Below are 22,241 nucleotides of genomic sequence, written 5' to 3'. Positions count from 1 at the left end.
GTGTTTTTGGGAACTGAGAAACTGAATGTTGTTAATAAGTTCAAATACTTAGGCATTATGCTTGATTCCACACTCTCCTTTAGGAGCCATGTTAAAATGATGTCGAAAACCATAAACTTCCATATACATAATTTTAAACAAATAAGAAACTCTCTATCGACTAATGCCGCTTTGCTGTTTTTACACTCTATGATACTCTCACATGTGAGTTACTGCTTAACCAGTTGGTCTATGACAAGCTCAATAGTTATTAAACCGGTCGAACTACTCTATAAAAAAGCATTGAAAATACTGGATAAAAAACCATTTAAGTATCATCATTGCTATATTTTAACCAAATACAAAATGTTAAGTTTTAATAATTTTAGAAAATTCACTTCGGCCTGTTTGATTTTCAAAATACTAAATGGCCTAGCGCCACCCCCCCTTAAAACCTTTATCAAACATCGATCTATTAACTCCACTCTGTCCACCAGAGCTGTCACAAACAGGGACTGTGAGGTCCCATTTAGAAAAACCCTGTTTGGGCAAAATGTGCTGTCCTTCAAAGGATGCATGATGTGGAACAGCCTACCTCCTTCTATAAGGGAAAGCCCCAGCCTGGTCACCTTCAAAGGCCACCTGAAGGCATGGCTCAGACTTCATCAGCCCTGTGACCATTAGAGTTAATCCGCACGGTATCCAAATGTCTTGCATGCACCTTTTTATTAATCTTTTTTTCTTCTTTTGTATTACTGTACTGTCATGTGTGAAGTGATGTGTGCTTTCCATTTCACTCTGCTTGCATTCTTAAATTACATCAACCTGCCAAGGGACTACAGATGGAAACTAGCCTCCCGGCTATAATCTGGCATATTTACATGTACATTGTACTGTCAATCAATATGCACTGTCCCTTATTCTCTAAATAAATAAATAAATAAATAAAATAAATAAGGATGACACAAGCCCGTAATGTGTGCAAGCGTATGATTAGAAAGGAGTAGACATAGTAAAAGATATTCAATATTTTTTTGGGGATGCACACACCGACCCTGACCTTCCTCGTCAGTGAGAACTGTGACCTACAGAACCAGAGAGCTTTGAAGTGCTGGCCTTGTCCTGAGTAATAAAAGTGGGCAGACAGGACGGGCAGAGTATGCCAAGGCAGAGATTAAGGGCTGTTTAGTTAACGGTTCTAACAGTGGAGCTCAGTGTGCAGCCATGACGCCTGCTGTGTTTGCAGAGACACACAGTTGGATTAGCTTGATAAAGTGGAAGTAAATTGAAAGAGCACCCCAAAGCAGTGTGACTGGGCAAGTACAAAAGGGGAAAGGAGTGGCTACTAGAGTACCGTCAGACAGAGTTCGATGGATGAACACGGGGAAAGCGCAGGTTATAGTCCCAAAAAATAATATTCTAGCCTTTCCCAGGAACAAAAAAACAACAAAGAAACATAAGTCCAAACCTTAACACGTAAGTAGGAAAACATTTACAATAACCTCCAACAATTAAACTTTAAAAAAGGCAACATGTCAATGGCTTGGTGACTAATATGTGATTTCTTAACACAGATTCCTTATTCCAAAAGCTCCTAATTTAAATGTGTTGTTATATCTTGTCAACACAAACTATATGTTAACATCATATAGCTACAATGAATAGTTTAGAGAGATTGTCCACGACAGAATATACAGTAAGACAGTGTAGAAACAGATGAGATTGACAACCTTAAAGCTACTTTAAAGGGAAAATTGTTTATTATGAGGAGTTTTAAAATGCACCATATTGTTATTGTTCCAACACCGGAGCCCAACAGTGCTGTGTGCACAGCCCCTTCCTGGTCACTATGCACACCAATGACTGTACAGGAACATGAATAAAACTCTGTTATGAAGTTTGCAGATGACGCGACCGTCAATGGACGGATTACAGAGAACAATGAGACGTCAAATAGAGAGGAAATCAGGAAACGTGCAGAGGAGCTGAGGTGGAGCAAGTAATCAGCCATGGGAATCTGCATCACAAACAGCCTGACGTGGTCCTCACACATCTCCATCCTGGTGAAGGAAGCACATAAACGGCTCTATTTTCTTAAAGGACACTTGAAGACGGTGACATTCCTGTGCCGAATTCTTGTAAATTTTGACAGCGGATTGAAAGCATTAAATCCTAAACCAAAATAGAAATTGGAACATTTACATTTTCATGTGAGACTGTCAAATCCTGTACATTAAATATAACATGTGATGAGATGGTTTTGTCGACAAGGTGTCAGGTAAATATATCTAAATAGCCCAAGGACTCTTTTCCAATGGAAGAACAGCAACTAAAGCTCAAAAAGTCTCAAAATCGATGAAAGTCGCCTAGTCGGCAACACCAACAACCAGGCCTCGCCCAAAAAAGTATATTTATAAACATTTACATATCATAATGACCTTCAACAACAAACATCTCTTTTGAGTATTGGCAGCTATCTGTCAAGCTAGCAGCTTGCAGAAGACTCATCCAATCAGACTTATTAGACTAAATATAGTCATTTTTCCTGTCATATCATTTGATGTATTCATTGTTGTCAGTATAATGAGAATTTCAACAAATATAACAAACAATACTTCCAAAATAAATTACCCGCCCTAGCTTTAGATTTATTTTGCCACTCTAAAATGTCCCACTCCACACATATTCTGATTTAGTGATACTTTAAATACATGTCTGTTTACATAAAGTGTGAACAAAATATATATTTGTTTTTCACACTTTATGTAAACAGACATGTATTTAAAGTGCTACAAAGAGTCAATGTTGTATCAACCTACATTATTTTGAAGTGATTTGTTGTGCCCCTCATTTACATCCATGATGTCACAGTATGTCATCATACACAGCGCAGATTTTTATATGTGATTTTGTATCAGCGATACAATCAAATGTGTAAAGTTTGTGTTTTGACACCCCCAATGACCCTTCAATAGTCCCCAGGCCATGAAGTACAAATGCACATGAAATAAATAGTTTGGGCTTCCCGTCTTTCCCTCCTTTTCTTTTTATCTGCAGAACAAAGCTACAGCGAATATTGTGTGTATAATTTCAGTCTATAGAGCGTATTCCCTCACGTGACCACAACAACCAGTGTTGCCAGGTCCGCGTCTTTCCCGCGGAATTGGGCTACTTTTGAAGTGTTGCCGCGGGTTGAATTTTTTGTCCGCTGGTTCGGGTCGACCTATCTTGCATGCAAATTACATGAATATCTTGAAATAAAAATCCATATTTTAAATGAAATAATTTATTTATACCCAAATCCTACCAAACTGACTCCAGATCAGCACGTACACACATGGACATGGACTTTAAAAGCAGTGTATATGGTTTGGCACGGGCATATTTTGAGTTCTGATATTGGGCTGGGTTTTATTGGCCATTGGGCTGGTTTTGTCACACAGACCTGGCAACCCTGACAACAACCTTTGGCGGCCATGTTGGGGTCCATGCACGGCATTGTTTTTGCTTTATTTTATGCCGCTCTTCTTTAGAAATGACCATTATATCCTGAAGGAGACACAATTTCAGTTCAAAGCGGTGTGCCTTGTGATTATGGTACTGTGCCTCACTGTTGGATGTGGGACTAATGATTCAGAATATGGGTTAATCAGCTCAACAAGACAGGCTATTACTTCAACTTGTCATGCATCTACTTCGGCTTCACTCGGCGTCTGAGCGTTAGGACTGTTCTCATGTGTTTCTGTTGCTACATCGGGTTGTGGGCACGTTTCCATTGACACACTCGTCAATAATCTCTTTTTGCTTTTTTCGCCGAGCGAAAATCAATGTCTTTCACTTGCGCAAAAGGAACTGTGGATGGAAACTTGGGAGGAAGCCATGAACATGGCAACTCCGTCGGGCGATGTCTGCCTTTACTCTGTGATTCATTTCAAGGTAAAATAAAACACTGGCTCCATGGGAACAGCACTCAGCACGGCCAGCCAAACAGTCACTGCTGGTCCTGAAGGAGCTGGAAGCGGCTTCATCCAGACACTCGTCCTGGAGGCGGAGCTGTGCGACGACGGATCATAGTATGAACCCAGACACGGGGCGCTTGATGTTCCGACATTTGTGGTATTTCCACAACAAGTATAACGCAGAAATAGTTTTTAATGTCCCATGGTCGATAGCGGAAATGAAAACTGTTTTACAGGAATGTGACCGGGCTATGTGCTGGTAACTAGCGAATTAACCACAAAGTGTTGAGCGAGTAAAATCAGGTAAAAAAGCGTTGCAAATATTCAATTCCAACCGCTGAAATCTTTCTTTGGTAAAGCAGAAGGCCATGAGGTTGCTGGGCTCTCGCGTAATCAAACAGCGGACACGATAGCCAGGTCAACTTCTTCTGACATTTAATAAGTGGACCCCAAGATGGCGCGATTGAGATTCTGACGTCACGTGAATACGCTCAACACATACCTCTCAAAGGGGGCGGACCCTGACGCGAGGATCCCATATATGGGCATTCCTACTACGGAAAAAGCACGCGCACACAAACTCACTTTCACTTGTACCTCGTGTTCTGTATCTCAAACACTTGTTTTACTTTGTCCTTATGTGCTTTGTCGTTCCAGCTCGCACACGTAGACAGAACACCGCATCGTTATCAGAAACGTAAATATTGATATATTTATAAATTCTTACGTCTGTGTTTCCATTCAAGAGCGGAAAGCTCCGCCCCCCCCCCCCGTCGGTTGCGTCAGTTTGTTTGTACACACCCCGCCCCTCCCGGCGGAGCAAAAGCACACACGCTCAACAGAGCGGGATATTTCATCAGCGACCACGGTAACAGCGTGCCCCGTTACCATTAGCACCCAGAAGACATTCCAGGTAATGCCCTTCATCATGTGTCATTCATGCAATTGCAATTTTCTTTATTTTAATTATTTTGCATCCAAGTCTTTATTTTATTCCGACTTGTAACGTTTCATGGACTTGTTAGTGGGCTGATGCAATCCTCCCTCGTGTGTTATCAGTTGTATTGGCGCACTCGTGTTTACAACGAGCACAAGTCGCCGAGCGCTTAACACACGTGTTCAGTAACATGTTCAGTTAATTCTCAGTAGTTGAGGTCTTTTGAGGTGGCGTGTTTTGTCATTTGAGCGGGCAACCAGCTGCCAGGCGGATGTGTGCACCCGACACCACAACGCAGTCGAGACGGGATATTTGATGAGGTTATCTTTGTGGGGAGATGAACAACTTAAATAAACTGAAATTAAACTAACGGCGTGACACGTTTCCGAGGTTACATTCAATGTTTTGGTCCTAGACGGTTAGCGCACCTCGCCGCCAATAGGGGTGCGAACAAGGCGTGGGTGACCATAATGCGACGTTCAAAGACTCCCAAAAAGCTCAGAATTTCTATGAATTCACTGAAATATCGTGAAACAAAATTGATCATTTTTTAGGATCTACCGCTGAATACTTCTCCAACATTTACCTGTTGTTGTTAATGGTCTGCAATCCGCCCCCGCTATGATCTTGCACTAGACACCCTCCACAATCATCAGTTATGTCTGTACATTGGGCAACTACGATGTTTCCATAAACCACGAAGGCAACTTTTCCACCACGCGAGAACCGACCGAGCCACGTAGTTAGCTGGTCTCGTGTTTCCCGACGGGTCAGACAGATGGGAAGGTGAACATCGTGCAGTATATTTGAGACAACCCGAGCGTAAGGTTAGTTGAAGTGTACATTAATTTAGCTTCCACAGTTGCCTTGATGCCAAACCTTCCGATTGCCGTCACAGTGCGTCCTTCCTTCCGGGTAAAGTTCACTAGCATCTTTTCCGTGTCTGCATCAGCCGATTTAAAGCCACTCCTGTATTCACAAAGGTAGTGTTATAGAATAGAATAGAATATTATTATTTTTTTTCCCCAAGGAAATTAGTTCTCTTTAACCAACATTAGTTATTTATTAGAGCAGTGGGCTGCGGTGAAGCGCCGAAGAAGCAAGGGGGGTTCAGTGCCTGCCTCAAGACACTTCGACTTGCAACTAATGGGGAGAGCGGGGATCGAACCCACAACCCTGCGGTTGCAGGACGGCCCTCTTACCCCACTGAGCTCAAGCTTATTGTGATCGTGCACATGCGAGTAGAGAGTCTGGAGGTGTAATGTGATCCCAACCTGCTGAGCGGTGGTCATGTGGATAAATGGGAATGGAGACGTTGTTTGAGTAACGAGGTGGCCGCGTGCCACTTTACTTTCTTGTAATCTTCAGTGGTTCCAGCTCAGTGCAGTAAAGGATAAACCCCTTAAAAGTGAAAAGATTGAGATATGTTATACATTGTTGTCACAGCATGTCCTTGCTATGCAATTGCTATATATTGTTAATCTATTTATAATTGACACATGATTATTGGTAATATATGCATTATTGACAGGTAACAGCTCAAGATATTCCAGGGCAATCAATTTGTTTTAACAAGTTAAAACGTGTCAGATTGTTTTTATTGGTACGCCCTGAGGAATGTGTTAGAACATAGTCTTACAACATCTTGCAAAAAGTAATGCAATCAAACACAAATGTTCTACCTTTTAAAGGATGTGTTTTGTTTTTTTCAAGAGGTATTGTTCCAACGTGTGGCTCGTTTTAGTGCACGTGAATTGTTTTGAATTAAACTGAGAGGTATATTTACTTTGCTGTGGTTCAACTTGATATTGTAAGCACATCTACGGGCTGTAACTGTTGCACCCTGTTAAGCTTTTCCTTTTCGCCAGAAATACAAATAAACAGGAATAGTGGTGGGTCTATTTCACAATGTTTGAAAAGCAGGAGGAGGTCAGTTACACCAGCGTAGTTGTCCTTATCCTCTTGAGCGTTCGGTTCGGCCTTGTGGGGTCAGTGTGTGGCTCGTCATTTCTTAATTTAAATGATCATCTAGTCAAGACTTTGACTTGAGAAATTGGCAGATTTAGCATGTATTGTGTTTAGTTATCGTGAATATATATTTCTGAGAAGCTAGGAAATTTGGCAGCCAGCTTTTTAACAACTCAAGAGCGTAATTAAATGCTGGAGTGGAAAAATTACACGTAGCACTGCTGTCACGTTTTTTCTGCATGCGTGGCTGAATTTGTTCTAACCGGGGTAATTTAGTAGATGCTTCATGGCATTCATGGATGTCCAGCTGATAGGTTATCCTTTATTATACTGTGTAGATTACTTGTGTTCTTGTGGCCGTTCATGTTAATGGTTTTGACATTGCTCGGCATGGGAAAGTGAACAGATCCCTAATTTGCCACATTCCACCTTGCACGCGAAAGTTTTTGGCAGGAGTGGATTTTCAGCCAGGTGACTTTAAGGGTCGTTAAGTTCAGTCTCAGTGGTCAGTCTGTCCTCAAATAGTTTAGTTTAGACACACACTGGAAAAATAGCAGGATTATTACATACATACATAAACAAACTTCTAGTTCAAAAGAAATACTGTTCATAACTTCAAAAGCCTGGAAAGCCATTGTTTGTATGTGCGTGGGATGTCAGAGAATGGGTCACTGACTGTGCAGCCGGTCATGATGCAGCGTACCTTCCAGGGCTACAAGTTTACATTAACCTCTTTCAATGGATGCCCCACAGGGTACTGACATTATTGTTCCCTTTGTTCAACTGCTGGCTCCACAAACTAACACACAGTTGTTTTTTCACCATGAATATTATTATTAAGGGGACGGGACTTTCCGTACATCTAAACGTTAGACTGTAATTCTGTGCACACTTTGAGAAGAACTGCTATATAATTATTATTGTAACGATATTGTCGTACATTAGCCTAATTATTTGATTAAAATGGAGTGATGCTTATTCGCACTCCTGTGCAAGAAATGCAAGATTAAATGTTGCAACGCATTCATTATATTTTGAGGTAATATACACATGCAGGTCAAGGCAAAGCCAAGATTCTCAAGGTCAAGTGTATCTAATCTGCAAATACTATACTTTACTTTGACAACTACGACACCTACCACTGACATGACTAACCATTAACAATTTGGTAATGATGGACCGCGACAATGATTCACTTGCTTAAGTTTGCCTCATAAATTTACTCCACTGTCCTGGAAGGGGAGATACACTTTATACTCGAGGCAGGAGCGAAGACATACTTGTGATTATTATACTTCATCGTAATTTCCCCCAAAATATCCTCATCTCTTATTTTCATCCATGAATGGTGTGCGCCGGAGGAGCTTCAAAGTCATCGCTGCACTGAGTCTGACGCTATTAATGCCGTGATACCCGATAACTTGGTTTGAGTGCTGAGGAGGCAGGTGGACGCATCCGGCCGATCCGTCACTTCACCGGACAGCCAGTAAAGACGAGAAGTGAAACGCTAACCCAGAAAGAAAGAGCAGGCCGACTGTGTGGTCGTTCACCTGGATCAGAGATGAGGCCTAAATGCTTTTGCACACTTATTGAATGTGTGACTTTAAGATGGAATCTTATGGAACAAGCTAAAAACCAAAGTTAAAGTGCTTTTAGGCAGAACATGCACGCTTGCTCCACTTTTCCACATGCAAAAAAAAAAAGCAGTTGTCATCGGTTAGTTACGCTTGCACTTCAGTTGCGATTTCACGCAATTTGGGAGAAAGTTCCAGGAATCGTATCTCACCGCTTTTCTGTAGGTGACACCAACTTTAAGCTCACGGGACTTTCAGGTAGTGGGGAAAAGATGGCGTTCCGTTTCTGCATAGTTTCGGATCACAGTGAATAGTTTTAAAAAGGAAGCAGACAAAGTCTTTCAGCTGTAGCTCATGTTTTGGTCTAATTTTGGCCTGCTGCTCATAGCACACAGGATAAAAGCTCTCTCAATGTTTCAGTACAATGGTGATATTCTATTAATACCGTAAAAACAACATATGCTATTTATCAAAGCTCCTCTAGTCGTACCATTTCAAAAGAGAATATCCTGCCTTGAACAGTTAAGTGTTGAGAGAAATAAAAAAAAAGACAAATAACGTAAAACAATGAAATACAAACAACACCGAGAGCAGCCAACAATAAACATTCAGCCTTCTGAAGACTGATGGGAAACGGGTACATGCTGGATATTCTCCCACTCCTCCTGGTGTCACATTCCAGTAGCATTTTCCACTCACACACCAGGAACTGAGATCTGAGTGTCAATGTTGTGTCAGTAAACATTTATGACTAAACTAGCTGTGATCTCCTCAGGGGTTCCAACTCACACCATCCACAACTTTACTGAGCGGGACAAAAAAAACTCAACTGAAACTATGCAAGCTGCGAAGCTGTAAAAACACTCAAACTTAATACTTTTAAAGTAAAAAAGAAAAGAAAAACGATTGTCTTTCTTACTTACGGTTTTACAAATGCGGACCTCGTATGACCTCACTCAAGGGTGGTCTCATTAAGGCGCTGCTCGAGCCCCCTCTGTCCTCGTCGATGCCTCTTTCACGTACGCGAGTTCTTAATCTTTTCCTTGTGGTTTCCACGAGGCTGCCCGTCTGTGTAAGTGGGGCAGATTTACTGTATGCCAGTTTTACTTTTGTTTCGTCGAAGTGTTTCCTACACAAGCTCCTGAGACTATGATGGCAGTGCTCTTATGACGTTTTTTAAATGTGCGCCGCAGAAACAACAAAAGCGATTAACACAATAAAACGTTAATTATTATAATCTAATGATGTATGAGCCATTAATAATTATCTCAAATGGGACATTTTAGAGTGCAGAACATTTTACTTGTAACTACTGCTGTAGTAAATCATTGTATCATTCAGAGATGAGTTGGACCTGTTGTGAGAAAATAGATGTGATTCATTCTAAAACTATGGCGGGAAAATATAGACTGGCAGGCTGCCACATTCTAGGTTATACATTGCAAACGGTGTCATTGTTGTTTATTCCTCAACCCCAGAACCAGTTAATTCAAACTTGTTTTAATCAAACAAACTCAAATGCTTTTTATATTGGAGGACTGACCAGCGACTCAGGCCAGTGGTCCTCCGGGATCGCGGTCCTGTTTCCTGACTTGGCGTTGCTGTGTCTGCTGCCGCGGTCTCTAAGAGGATTATCTGGAGGAGAAACCTCCTTATAGTTTGTTGCTGCCCCTCCTCTTGCAATAACAAACACATGGCTTTGTTTTGAATGCCACCTTTTTCAAAACAACCTTTTACCGCTGTTTTTCTTTTTTTATTCTAGGCAGCTCATTCTCTTGTCTAAAGAGTAAAAACTGAAGCTCCTTTTTTTTAAAGGGGGATTTTAACTGAAAAATATGTAATATATCCGTCTTCTACGTTATTTTCTATCGTGATGAGTTTGTTTAGTTCTCACTGTTCCCAGCATCAGATTTCTCTAGCCCTCTCGATTGATCGATAGATTCATGGTCCAACATTTAGAAAGTCAACTTTATTCTGTGATATTTTTAACTCTGTAATCTCGCTTTTCTTTTAAATGCACTGAGCCAACATGAATCCTGCTTTCTGTCTGAGAAATAGTTTACTCTGAGTACAGTTAATACAGGCGTGTGAGAGTGAGTGGTATTTTCATTTGTTGAATCACAATGAGTCACCCAGCAGGAGCAGTTGGCCACAGGAGAGTGAATCAACGGGTGTGTCTTGTTCCTGTTCTCCTCGGCTTTGATTACAAAATAAAGTTATGTAACGACACTTACAGATGAAATGTTTCCATATAACCTCTAGAAATCCAAACTTAAGTCTATAGTCATAATATGTAACTTTAACCGAATGCAATGTAAGATAGTTGAATATCGTCGTGTCCATCCACTGAAATAACTTTGATCCGCCTCCAAAGAAAAACAGAAAATCGTTGCATTTGTGTTCGTCATCGGTTATCTGTCCTTGGCCTGTTGTGAGCCGTTTGTGCCTGTATGTGTTTTGATGTAGTAATTATCATTCGACCTTCATGAACTTGATATACTCTTACTACTGACGTAAAACATGCTGCTGTTGTCCTTCTTAGGATGATCTTATCAGTTGTTTTTTTTCCAAATGATTGATGACGCATGGGACACTGATCAATATAACTGGAACAGTAACTACTAATACACCCGAGTGCATATTTACACACAGTATACCTTTCGAATGAGTTGGTCAATCCACAGCTCTGTATGCTTAAGAGAATAATAAACACACTGCGTCCTCATCACAGAGGCTTGTTCAGGGCGGCTTTGTCTCTAGGAATCTGTTTTTTTACCATAGTTTTCTGAACCTGCACCAGGTCATCAGTAAGATGAAGTGGTGATTGAGCGGCTGTGTGAAATCTGGCTTTACTGAGGTCAATGGCCTTTATTGTGTCGCTCTGCTATGTTGGGTGTGGGCAGCGGCGTTGGCTATTTGTGCGAGTTTGGCCCATTTAGAAACTGATAACGTGTTAGAGAGGCAGGTGGGCTGGGCCTTAGGAATGCTCCGAAAACAAGAACTGTCCTTGTGGTTTTTAAATGGGGTAAGGGTCGGTTTTTCTCGATGCAGTGTATTTTATCTCTACCTTCTTCCAGTGCAGCTGGTTCATCTTATCGAGCTGCTGGTTCACACTGTCCTCCTCTCCTCTGTTGATATCAGCTTGCAGAATTCAACCGTATCATTTCTCCGCAGCCGCCGGCTTTCCCAGGCTTCTCCCAGTCGACGTCCATCTGTTGAAAAAACACGAGTGGAAAAAGTGCTCTTTCTCATAGTGAGGGAGCGGTGAGGGATTAGACTAGGTGTTCATGTACCTTTTTTCTATGGGTGTGTACTGTGGCTCGTTTATTTGTTGAGGCAAAACTAAGTCACATAGCATAATGTTTTCTTTAGCCTTCATTGTGCCGTGCCCTACCTCGTCCCATGTTGTGTTAACTATACTGATAGAGGCGAAGGTATGAATTCCTGGAACTTGCTTCACTGGTATTTTACAGGTTCTCGTGGAATAAGGGTGAGGCAGGGATCTCCTTTTGTGGAAGAGGAGAAGAATATTCTCGTAAAGTTTCCAACATTGCTGGTGCTACCTGGGTTCACTCACCCGGGCGTAGTGTGTGTGTAATATCACACTACACAAATGCACTTGACAACCTATGCTACGAAGTTGATCTATACAGCCCAGGTCAAAGTGCTCACGTCGAGGTGACACTCTTTTGAGGATTTTATGTTTAAAAGAAAATAAATATTTGTTTGAACCCACCATGAATTCTTTGCAGTTGTGATGCTTTTCCCTTGAAAGGAAGAACATGATAATCCTGCCGTTTGAAATGTAATCTTTGGCTCTTACTGCATAGTTCCCTGTTCTGAGCGCCTGTTTTCTGTTTCTCACAGGTCCGAATCTGCTTCTGCAAAACACTGCAACGACAGACCTGCCCCTCCGTGCTCTGGTTGCCCGTGTGGCTGATCAACAGTCAACAAGCACTTTGTTTACCCTCCCATCTGCCCAAAGAACTTCTACTCTCAGATCAGTCGCACGTTTTTAGTTTGAGCTGTCGATCGCACACACCCCCACGCTAGAAGGATTTAAAACGAAAGCTTAGTGCAGCGCCCAAACAGAGTGACGGCAAATATGGCCGCCAAGCTGGCCAACTTTGGCAAAATCCTGCTGCGCCGCCGGGCATTAGACTTGTCTTGCGTGGAGACCCGATTCTCCCGCTGCCTGTCCACGCTGGACCTCATCGCCTTAGGGGTGGGCTCCACACTCGGCGCCGGTGTGTACGTCCTCGCTGGCGAGGTCGCCCGAGAAAAAGCAGGTCCGGCTATCGTCCTCTGCTTCCTCATCGCCGCTCTGTCCTCCATGTTGGCCGGACTGTGCTACGCTGAATTTGGCGCCCGTGTCCCGAAAACCGGCTCCGCATACCTTTACAGCTACGTGACAGTGGGAGAAGTCTGGGCCTTCATCACCGGGTGGAACCTCATCCTCTCCTACGTGATCGGTGAGATTTGTCTTCACTTTCAGTGGAATTGTTGCGTTTCCACTTTTAATCGCTCCGTTGTTAACGCATAAACCTGTCTGCTCTCTGAAAGGCACGGCCAGTGTTGCTCGGGCATGGAGCTCAACGTTTGACAGCTTGGTGGAACAAAAGATCTCCAACTTCTTTAAAGCCTCCATGACAATGAAGGTGCCCGGGAATGTGCTGGCAGAGTACCCTGACCTGTTCGCCCTCATCCTGGTCCTGCTGCTCTCTGGTGAGTTATCTCTGACCATCACCATCGTTATCCTCAGTGGACAAGTATGAGATGGTCAGACGGTTAATATCGCAGCAGGACATGTTGTTGTTGCTCTGAAGTATGAACTCTGCCGTCTCTCTCCTCTCTTCCTGTCCTCAGGACTTCTGGCCTTTGGCGTGAATGAATCGGCGTTGGTGAATAAGATCTTCACGGGCATCAATCTGGTGGTTCTGGGCTTCGTAATCATCTCTGGCTTTGTTAAAGGGGACACAGCCAACTGGAACCTGACGGAGGAAGACTACCACAAGTTCATAAACGACACCAACAGCACCAGGGTTGCGAAGTGAGTGTTCGACAGCTGTCTGCAAATGTACTCATAGTTTTTCTGTTTCACCGCGTGTTTGATTGCCAAGTGTCTCTCGTCACTCAGAGTCGAGGAGGAATTTGGCGTGGGTGGCTTTGTGCCGTTTGGCTTGAACGGAGTCCTGTCTGGTGCGGCCACCTGCTTCTACGCCTTCGTGGGCTTCGACTGCATCGCCACAACAAGTGAGTGGCTTCAACGACTGCATCATAAGCAACGACAAGACGGGGTTCACAAAAATGGAATATAAACGGTAGAGAGACGTCACAACGCTTACCGAAGCATCTCAAGTTGCTGGCCATGCTTTCTGCTTTAGTACGCACGCACTCTGTGACATAGGTAGTTAGTATCGTTCAGACATGAAGTAATGACAATTCTAATTGTGGGTTTTCATTCAATAACATGTTTTTAATTCATTATCTTTAAACAGGTACTGGGCTGAAACACCTGTTTCTTGTATTAAAAAGGTTATGTGTAGTTATTTCAGATGCTGTGACGACTGGACCTCATTTACGTGTTAACAAGCATAACAAATAACAAAACAGCCCATGCTGGTCTGTCGGTTGGCCTGGTTTCATGTCTCGTCTTGTCAACTAATCCTCTTTTTGTTTTGTTGTCTTCAGGCGAAGAAGCAAAGAACCCCATGCGTTCCATTCCCGTTGGCATCGTCGCCTCGCTGCTGATCTGTTTTTTCGCCTACTTCGGCGTGTCCGCCGCCCTGACCCTCATGATGCCGTACTACCAGCTGAACACCCAGAGTCCTCTGCCCGAGGCCTTCAGCTACATCGGCTGGTCTCCGGCCAGATACATCGTGGCTGTGGGCTCCCTCTGCGCTCTGTCCACCAGGTGGGGAGGGGACTAGTTTTCTTTTTTTCACAGTGTGTAAAACCCCCTTTTTAATATCTTATGTTCAAAACTAATTATTGATCTTGTCTCAGTCTCCTCGGCTCCATGTTCCCCATGCCCCGTGTCATCTACGCCATGGCGGAGGACGGGCTGCTGTTCCGTGTGCTGTCCAGGATTAACGCTCGCACCAAGACTCCCCTCCTGGCCACCATTGCATCCGGCATTGTTGCAGGTGAGCTACCTGCCTCGTCTCTCGGATTGGTGTGCAGTCTGGCTGCGTAGCCACTGGGGGACGGCTTGTTTCCGTGACCTCTGACCTTGGTAACAAACCCCAAAACTACACGCAAGATCGCCTTAGTCTGTTTAGCAAGGCAAAAGTGTAGGAGTGTAGGAGGATGGACCCGCTCCAAATGGCCACCACTGGAGGAGGAGCCCAGCGTGGTTGGGAACCTCGCTCCGTTCTGACGGGCAGCTTCAGGGCCCCAACGCCCTCGATTTAGATGCCAAACCAGTTTAACCAGATGAAAAATAGCCTCTTGGCTAACTCTGGCACATTTACTGAAATGTTTTTATTAATGTGCACTGTCTCTTATTAAATAAACCCAGTAATGGAGCATCATAAACAATCTGAGCCAACCAGGTTAGTAAATCACATCATACTGAATAACACCATTTTAACGTTGGCTCATAGCAGGTATGTCTTCAACATGTCAGCCTCTCGGCCTCGCCCAGGGGAAGAGCTCTCTGTATTCTCCTAGAGGTCAGAGGCCCCCTCAGACATGAGCAGGACTGGACTTTTGTTTGTTTGTGTACAAAATACAAACCAGTTTTATTGCAATAGAAAGAAGATGGAAAGGTTACAAAAAAGGGATAATGAAAGATAAGTAAATGAAAAGACAGAATGTCAGAAATTGAAAACCCCAATAAGACCTGTGGAGCATCAGCCAAAGGCCCAAAGCACAGAGCGTTGCCGCCGTGCTCCGCGAGTCGAGGTGTTGCAGAGCATCGAGCTTCATCTGCAGCACACGGCAATACCAACGCTGCCGCGCCGTCTCACGCATCTGTTTCATCTTCAAGTTTCATATGGCAATTAATCAAGTGGTGAATTCATTATTTTAATAGATGAATAGAGAGATAGGTTGTGAGTGTGGTGTGTCTCGGACGTTTCTGGTGCAGACTTCAACACTCTGTGTGTGTGTGTGTGTGTGTGTGTGTGTGTGTGTGTGTGTGTGTGTGTGTGTGTGTGTGTGTGTGTGTGTGTGTGTGTGTGTGTGTGTGTGTGTGTGTGTGTGTGTGTGTGTGTGTGAGATGTTGTTGTTGTTGTTTTCTACTCATGGTCAGCAGGCTGTCTTCGCTGTGTCTTCAGCCTCTCAGCTCGACAGCAGCCGGTCTGTTCACGATCAATAACTCTTCAGAAAAGTGAAAAAGACGCATGGATTTAATCTGATCCATTGTAATATGTCTTTGTTCCTCTTTCTCTCTAACTTTACAGAGATATGCAACAGGGTAAATGTTCTGAGAACTCCGTTTTTACTGTGACTTGCTCCTTACAGCTCTGATGGCCTTCCTGTTCGACCTGGCAGCTCTGGTGGACCTGATGTCCATTGGAACTCTGTTGGCGTACTCTTTAGTGGCCATCTGCGTCCTCATCCTCAGGTAAGCACCTCAAATATTCACGTGTGTCCCAATCCGTGTGCAGACTAAATGGTTTTGGACTTTTGCTTTAGAACGACCGGACACTCGATGAACGTTTGTATGCAGCCAGTACTTCTCGTTTCTCCGTGACTCCCTCACTCTGACACACTTCTGTCCCTCCGCAGGTACCAGCCAGGCACCCTGAGCTCGTCCAGCCAGACGGAGAAGCTGGTGGAGCTGGTGGAGGGCGAGAAGGTGGCTGTAAGCGGAGGAGACGGCGGCGACGAGTACGGCATGGAGACGGAGGCGAGGCCGCGCCGCGAGACCTTCGCTGTGAAGCTGCTCTTCTGCCCGAGCGGAAACGACCCAACGCAGACCTCTGGCAACATCGTCTATGTCACCACCGCTGTTATTTGTACGTGTGTCTGGGAGCAATCGAAATGTTGTTGCGGATTGCGCTTGTCGAGATAAAACGAAGATGCATTTTCATCTCGGCGCCGCCGTCCTCACAGACCGTGTCGCCTTCTCGTCTCTCCCGCAGCTCTCTTCATCACAGTGCTGTGCGTTCTCCTCGCCAACTGCCTCACGGCGCTGCTGGCCGGCCACGCGGCCGTCGTGGTGCCGTGCGTGATCTTGGCCCTGCTCTGCATCGTCTGTCTCGTCGTCATCTGCAGGCAGCCGCAGAGCAAAGAGGCGCTCACCTTCAAGGTAACGCCGATCACACACCCGGCAGAGCGAACCCTGTGCGTGACAGAAAGGAGATCACGCCGTTTACGAGGGGTTACGACGACGCCCACTTTGTATTTACTTTCGTCACTCATTGCTCCCCGACTCTCACTTTAAGCAGAACCAGGCCGGTTTTTAAAAATAGCTATGCTGACCTTTCCCCACGTCCTCCATTCCTCTAGGTCCCTCTGCTCCCCTGGTTGCCCCTGTTCAGCGTTTTCGTCAACATCTACCTCATGATGCAGCTGGACCGGGGGACGTGGTGCGGCTTCGCTGTCTGGATGCTGATCGGTACGTTTGAACCCGACCCCCGTTCTCCTTTTCTAGCGCTCCACACTCATGTGACTGGTTTGTAACATTCCCATCGCCTCTCTGCCCCCCTCCCAGGTTTCGTCATCTACTTCTGTTATGGCATCAGGAACAGCAGTGAAGGGGCCAAAAGGTCGTCCCCGCGTAAATACGAGCCCGCGCTGCAGAGCAAGAGCCCGATTTACACCGCCGCCGCGAACGACAGTGACACGGAAGCAGGCGGCAGCCCCTGAGACGCGCAGACGTCGAGCCGGGGAGTGTCGCCGGAGCATCGACACTCATTGTGGCAGTCCGGTTGAACTAGCGGGTCGGAACGCAGCCCTGGGTTTAGGAGGGAGGAGAGGCAACACACACATCTTACCTCTGATTTTGGAGGCTGGTTAACTTGATGGCGAGACACTGTGAGAGAGCCACTGTGTCCCGTGTGTGTTTCGATCTGTTTGTACTTAGCCGTACCCCCTGGGAGATATTTACCTGCCTCTAACACATGCTACGAATGGACCTGACTAACAAAGAGTTCTGCGGGTCTCCTCATCCGAGTTCTGTTTTCCGTTATATGGGAGAATGTTAGACCTTTAAGTGTTTTCCTCTTTGCTTCCTTTCCGTTACTGGTGGCAGCAGTATCTCCCCCTAGTGGCCCGGTGTGGCGCCGCATGCAGCGTGTGGAGCCACACCGGGCCACTAGGGGGAGATACCAACTATTATGCGCATGACTAAAAATGATGACTTGAGCCGGCGACGGTACGATCGTAACGACACTTGGATCCGTGAGCTAGACCCTCCGAAGCCACCACAAAGCGACGGGGCCTCCGGCGGTTGACGCGTCCGGGTTACTGGTCCTTGTTTATTGCACCAGCCCGTTTGTTTGCGAGTAAACAGGGTAGCGCTGAGGCTGTCGGCTTACAATGTCAGTCGGGGCCTCGGTGCAGTTCGGTCAGTAGCACATAGACGACGATGATGTCATCACCACCGTTTCGGTTCAGTGTCTGAGGCTGAAGTACATGCCTTACACACCACCCTTCTGCCCCTCCGCCCCCAGAGAACAGCCATGCAGTCATTGTACCTTCTTTTTTTTAATGTTATGAAACACATAAATTATTCAATATGTTCTTGCTTATAGACTTGTTGAAATGGTATTTGCAGGTATTTTGTGGCCTTTGTTCCAACCTAACCCAAATGACTCTTAATGGGGTTTTTTCCCATAGCTTTTTACAGAGGTTAACTCCTTTTCCTCCATCAAGAGGGCGTCTGAGTCCAGTAATTAAAGTAAGAACTGCAACGCAGGAGTCATAGCATTTGGTTGTACATGATTTTTTTTCTTCTTCCAAAACGTGTTCATGTAAATATATGAATTTTTTAAACAGCCATCGGCTTAATTTGATAATTCCAGAGTTCATTTACACACTTGCACCCGTCTGTTTCAGAATCAGAAACAGTTTTATTGCCAGGAATGTTTACACAAACGAGGAATTTTTTTTGGCGGAAGGTGCAACATTTGGACATGACAAACAAACAACAATCAACACGACAGAAAGACAACAAATAATGTGAAAGTGTTTGGGTGTGTGCTTCAAGTGGTGTGTCACATTATTTTCATGTTTGTGCAGATCTGAGGCGGTTGATGAGATTTTCCCTCAACACGCACATTCGTGACATTAATTCATCCCCTGACGAGCTTTTACAATTTCAGTTCATACAATCTGTCCACCTCCAACTGGTCTGGGAGCTGAGGATCTGTTTCTGGACGAGGGGTCTGTCTTCTTTCCTCTTCACCTCCTTTTTGTTTTTACTTCCTTTTGAGAAGACTCTCAAAGGTTCTTGTTTAGTTTCAATTGAAACTTGTTCTTGGCAGCTTTGTCTGTTGAGTTCACTTTTACTTGTATTGTATTCAACTGTACCTTGTTTTTACTACTTTATTTACTTCTACCGACAGAACTGTTAATATTCAAATCTTTTAAGTATTGTTTGTTAGAGACATATTTTTTGTCGTATCAGTCGCAATCATTTTAATATGCTTTTTAGATGTTAACGTATTTGAATTTTTACATGTACAGTTTTTAGTATGCTTGTCTTTTTTTGGGAGTCTCCTTCTTTTTACTTCTGTTGCAAATGTTTTGCGTAAAACATGTTAAATGTAATCCTTTCTGACCAAATGAACTTGTTTTTTGGAAATGTGAGTTTTCCAAAATGAAGAATGACCACTAAAAGTTGTTCTCTAAATTGTTAAATATGAAATAATGTTTTACCCCAACCCTCTAAAGTCAATATAACTTATTGTTTATAGTATGTTTTGTTGATCGAGAAAGTGCATTACTGTAAAATGTACAGTATTTGTTTAAAAATGTGTCTTTATTTTTAAAATGCTGTAAATCATACACTCTTTTTAACATGAGTATAATTTGGTAAGGGATATTTTTGTGTGTGTAAATTACCATTGGAAGTTTCATTTGACATTTAATGCTACTGAAATCCAAATTATACAAATTGAGCCCTTTTTTTCAAAGCTGTTCCCACTGGATGCAATATTGAAGCATTGCTGTATATCCTCATAAAACGCCCCAACATTCATTATTTTTGCTCCTTTGAAAAAGTAAATATATCACCCATAAAATAAGTGGAGAAGGGCGTGGCGGTAGAGGGAAAGTTGGGTTCAGCAGTGTTTCTAGACGATGTGAGTCGGTAAACTTATGCCTATGAACCATCCTTCTATCACTATAGTAGTGTTAGAAGTCTAGTCTACTAGTGACACTAGTTAACACGAGTCTGCCCGCCCGCGGCGTCATAAACCGGCTTTGTGGCTGTGACGCGTCACACAGCGCCCACACTCCGCCCTCGTGCCTTTTACAATCTACCCCTCAATGACATCTCATTAACCCTTGTGTTGCCTTAGGGTCATTTTGACCCGAATCAATATTACCCCCCTCCCGCCTTAGGATTAATTTGACCCCATTCAATGTTTAATGTCGGTGTTCTTTCGGTAGTCAACAAACAAACATAAAGTGCCTCACACTTAAACTTGGAAAACAATATTAATTCTAATAATTTTCTGGAGGTTTTAATTGCTGGCGTCAAATTGAACCCAAAGGGTAAAATATGTTAGTAAATATAAAGGTAACAGGAGGGTGAAACATTGAATCGGGTCAAAATGACCCAAAGGCGGGGGGAGGGTGTAATATTGATTCGGGTCAAAATGACCCTAAGGCAACACAAGGGTTAACACCTTTTTTATTTAATTTTTTTACTTTTATTGCTATACTTCTGTACATATCACCGTCGGTTGTATTTTCTGTGTTTTAAAATAAAATAAAACAATAATTCAATCATTCATGCATGTAGAGTTTTTAATTTACTTGTTTTTAAGGAAAGTTGCAGACTTTCCCTCCGAGTGAGCTGCAGGACACGGAGCCTCTTCACTGATTTATCCGTGAGTCACCTGTATTAGTGGTTTTAGGAATAGGCCACAACTGTACTTATGTAAAAAGTATGTAACGGTTAAAGATTAAATTGACAATACAAAAGGAAGTATACAAATGCATTTAGAATTGAAAATTCAAACACTCCTGTTTCATCTTGTCCTGCTTATTTGTATGTGTTATTTGCCCTAACAGTTAAATACACACACACATAGGCATGGAGCAACCACCCAGTGTGTCTGCCTCTGGCACAATGGCCCGACAGTCAACTTGTATGTTCCTTCCCTCCTGTGTGAGAGGCCTCTTGTCTCTTAATATCTGTTCGGTCTATATTCAAGAACGGTGGTACCTCATGAAAAGCTCACCCGCTGAGAAACCATGCATAGAAATGTAATCCACTTTAGTCACCATGGATGATTCAAAACATCACTGGGGCAAATTGTAATAAATATATATTGTGTGTCGGGAAATTAACTCTGGTTTCAAAGATTGCACACTATGTTGAGAATTATGCTTTTCATTCAGCAACTGAAAAAAAAAACATAAGTATTTTTTATGTTAGTACACCTCGCATTTGGAACTCTTCTTTCTTTCTTTAATTTATTTAAGGAGGAATAGGCCAGAATTTTTTTTTTTAAACATGGTATTGAAATAGCTTGTTATGTCCCGTGACTGAGACGGCCCTATTCCAGGAAGAGGGTGGAGCTATGTCTTTCAGGTCTGGCACACCTGGAGCAACACCACCTGAGAGGCATCTCCTAATCAGTGGGCGGACATGTATCCACGGCTGAAAGCAAGTGTCTCTCTCTCTTCACCTCTGAGCTGTGACCATTCCGTGGCATGGGGCCTAAGTGTAGGCCACCATTTGTGTGTTTTTGGGTCAAGCTGGGTAGGGGTTCGCCACCGTTTTTGTTGTGTCTTTTCTCCCGTTTTGTGGTAAGACAGGGAGCTCAGTATTGTTTTTCATTTCACCACGGTAGTTCAGTGTGACCTTTTGTTTTCTTGTTAGCATTGGGGTTTTGTTTCGTTGTGTTGGCCTTGGAGACCCTGACGCCTTTTTGCTTCTGTTTTACTTTTGTTAAGCCTTATCTCTGCTAAATAAATATTCCTTATTTTGCTTAAGTATTTCCCTTTATTGTTCGCCTCCTTTGTTCCCCCTTAGCTGTATCCCTTATTATGTGTATGTTACGGCCTGTGCACCCCTGGACAACCGAGAGGCCGTACAATAGCTTGTCCCCTTTTGCTTTTTCTTCTCCACACATTAAGACTGCCCTCTAGTGGCCGCGCACAGCATCACGTCACTCATTACGACCCATTATTGCCTTCACAACAGTCTGCGGTAAAAAGAGCACAGTACCTTCACTTTATTTTCTAAAGGCATTTTTTATTGATGACACTAGTGCTGTAATAATCCCAGAGTTACAACATCGGAGACTCAACTTTGTCAGGGTTAGGTTTCAAATAAATTATTTATTATTTATATTTATTTACTTTCAGGGTTTTCATACAGACATTTGATATTTGTCTTTATTATTTCTGCTCTGATGAGATTCCAGGAACTAAATGAAATGGCTATTTTACATTATATAAAACAAAACAATATTTACTTTTTTTAAACAATTTTAGTGAAGATTATTATAATAATAATACACTTATTCTATTGGGTGCCTTTCAAGGCACACATGGTCACCGTACAACACATTAAAAAAGTTACAGTTAAGACAACTGGAAATGGAGGCATGCAATGATAAAATATGAATATGACTGAATACATAAATGCATTGTAGACATAAGATAAATATTAAATACTCAAACAAACTCCTGAAA

General features: G+C 43.4%; 1 protein-coding gene and 1 long non-coding RNA gene across 4 annotated transcripts; one reads left to right on the top strand and one right to left on the bottom strand.

Annotated features, from left to right (window-relative positions):
- Window positions 1-1,715: 1,715 nt before the first annotated feature.
- On the bottom strand, window positions 1,716-5,821 carry LOC130190168 (uncharacterized). Its single transcript, XR_008830922.1, has 2 exons — window positions 5,755-5,821; window positions 1,716-2,039 (listed from the first exon to the last, which is right to left on the bottom strand). It is a non-coding gene; the product is annotated as an uncharacterized LOC130190168 (long non-coding RNA).
- Window positions 2,823-20,326, top strand: slc7a3a (solute carrier family 7 member 3a). Of its 3 annotated transcripts, none has more exons than XM_056409438.1 (12): window positions 2,823-3,576; window positions 12,285-12,889; window positions 12,981-13,142; window positions 13,284-13,467; window positions 13,555-13,670; window positions 14,109-14,331; window positions 14,424-14,563; window positions 15,885-15,987; window positions 16,152-16,381; window positions 16,508-16,674; window positions 16,875-16,983; window positions 17,080-20,326. In XM_056409438.1, the coding sequence occupies exons 2-12, from the start codon at window positions 12,523-12,525 to the stop codon at window positions 17,232-17,234; spliced, it is 1,956 nt and encodes a 651-aa protein (XP_056265413.1). In that variant the 5' UTR covers window positions 2,823-3,576; window positions 12,285-12,522; the 3' UTR covers window positions 17,235-20,326. The 3 variants fall into 3 exon arrangements, with proteins under 3 accessions (XP_056265413.1, XP_056265398.1, XP_056265406.1); XM_056409423.1 differs by lacking the exon at window positions 2,823-3,576 and adding an exon at window positions 4,782-4,851; XM_056409431.1 differs by lacking the exon at window positions 2,823-3,576 and adding an exon at window positions 5,570-5,702.
- Window positions 20,327-22,241: the final 1,915 nt, after the last annotated feature.

The sequence above is a fragment of the Pseudoliparis swirei genome, chromosome 3 (genome assembly GCF_029220125.1).
Source record: "Pseudoliparis swirei isolate HS2019 ecotype Mariana Trench chromosome 3, NWPU_hadal_v1, whole genome shotgun sequence".
In the NCBI taxonomy this organism is placed as follows: Eukaryota; Metazoa; Chordata; class Actinopteri; order Perciformes; family Liparidae; genus Pseudoliparis; species Pseudoliparis swirei.
This window is presented reverse-complemented; position numbering and strand designations above follow the sequence as displayed.

What these genes read in the sequence shown, in the direction of transcription:
- slc7a3a (XM_056409438.1), top strand. Translation starts at nt 12,523, where the DNA reads ATGGCCGCCAAGCTGGCCAACTTTGGCAAAATCCTGCTGCGCCGCCGG. An exon ending in CATCCTCTCCTACGTGATCG is followed by an intron (nt 12,890 to 12,980) that starts GTGAGATTTGTC and finishes GCTCTCTGAAAG; the next exon opens with GCACGGCCAGTGTTGCTCGG. An exon ending in CGCTGTCTGGATGCTGATCG is followed by an intron (nt 16,984 to 17,079) that starts GTACGTTTGAAC and finishes CCCCCCTCCCAG; the next exon opens with GTTTCGTCATCTACTTCTGT.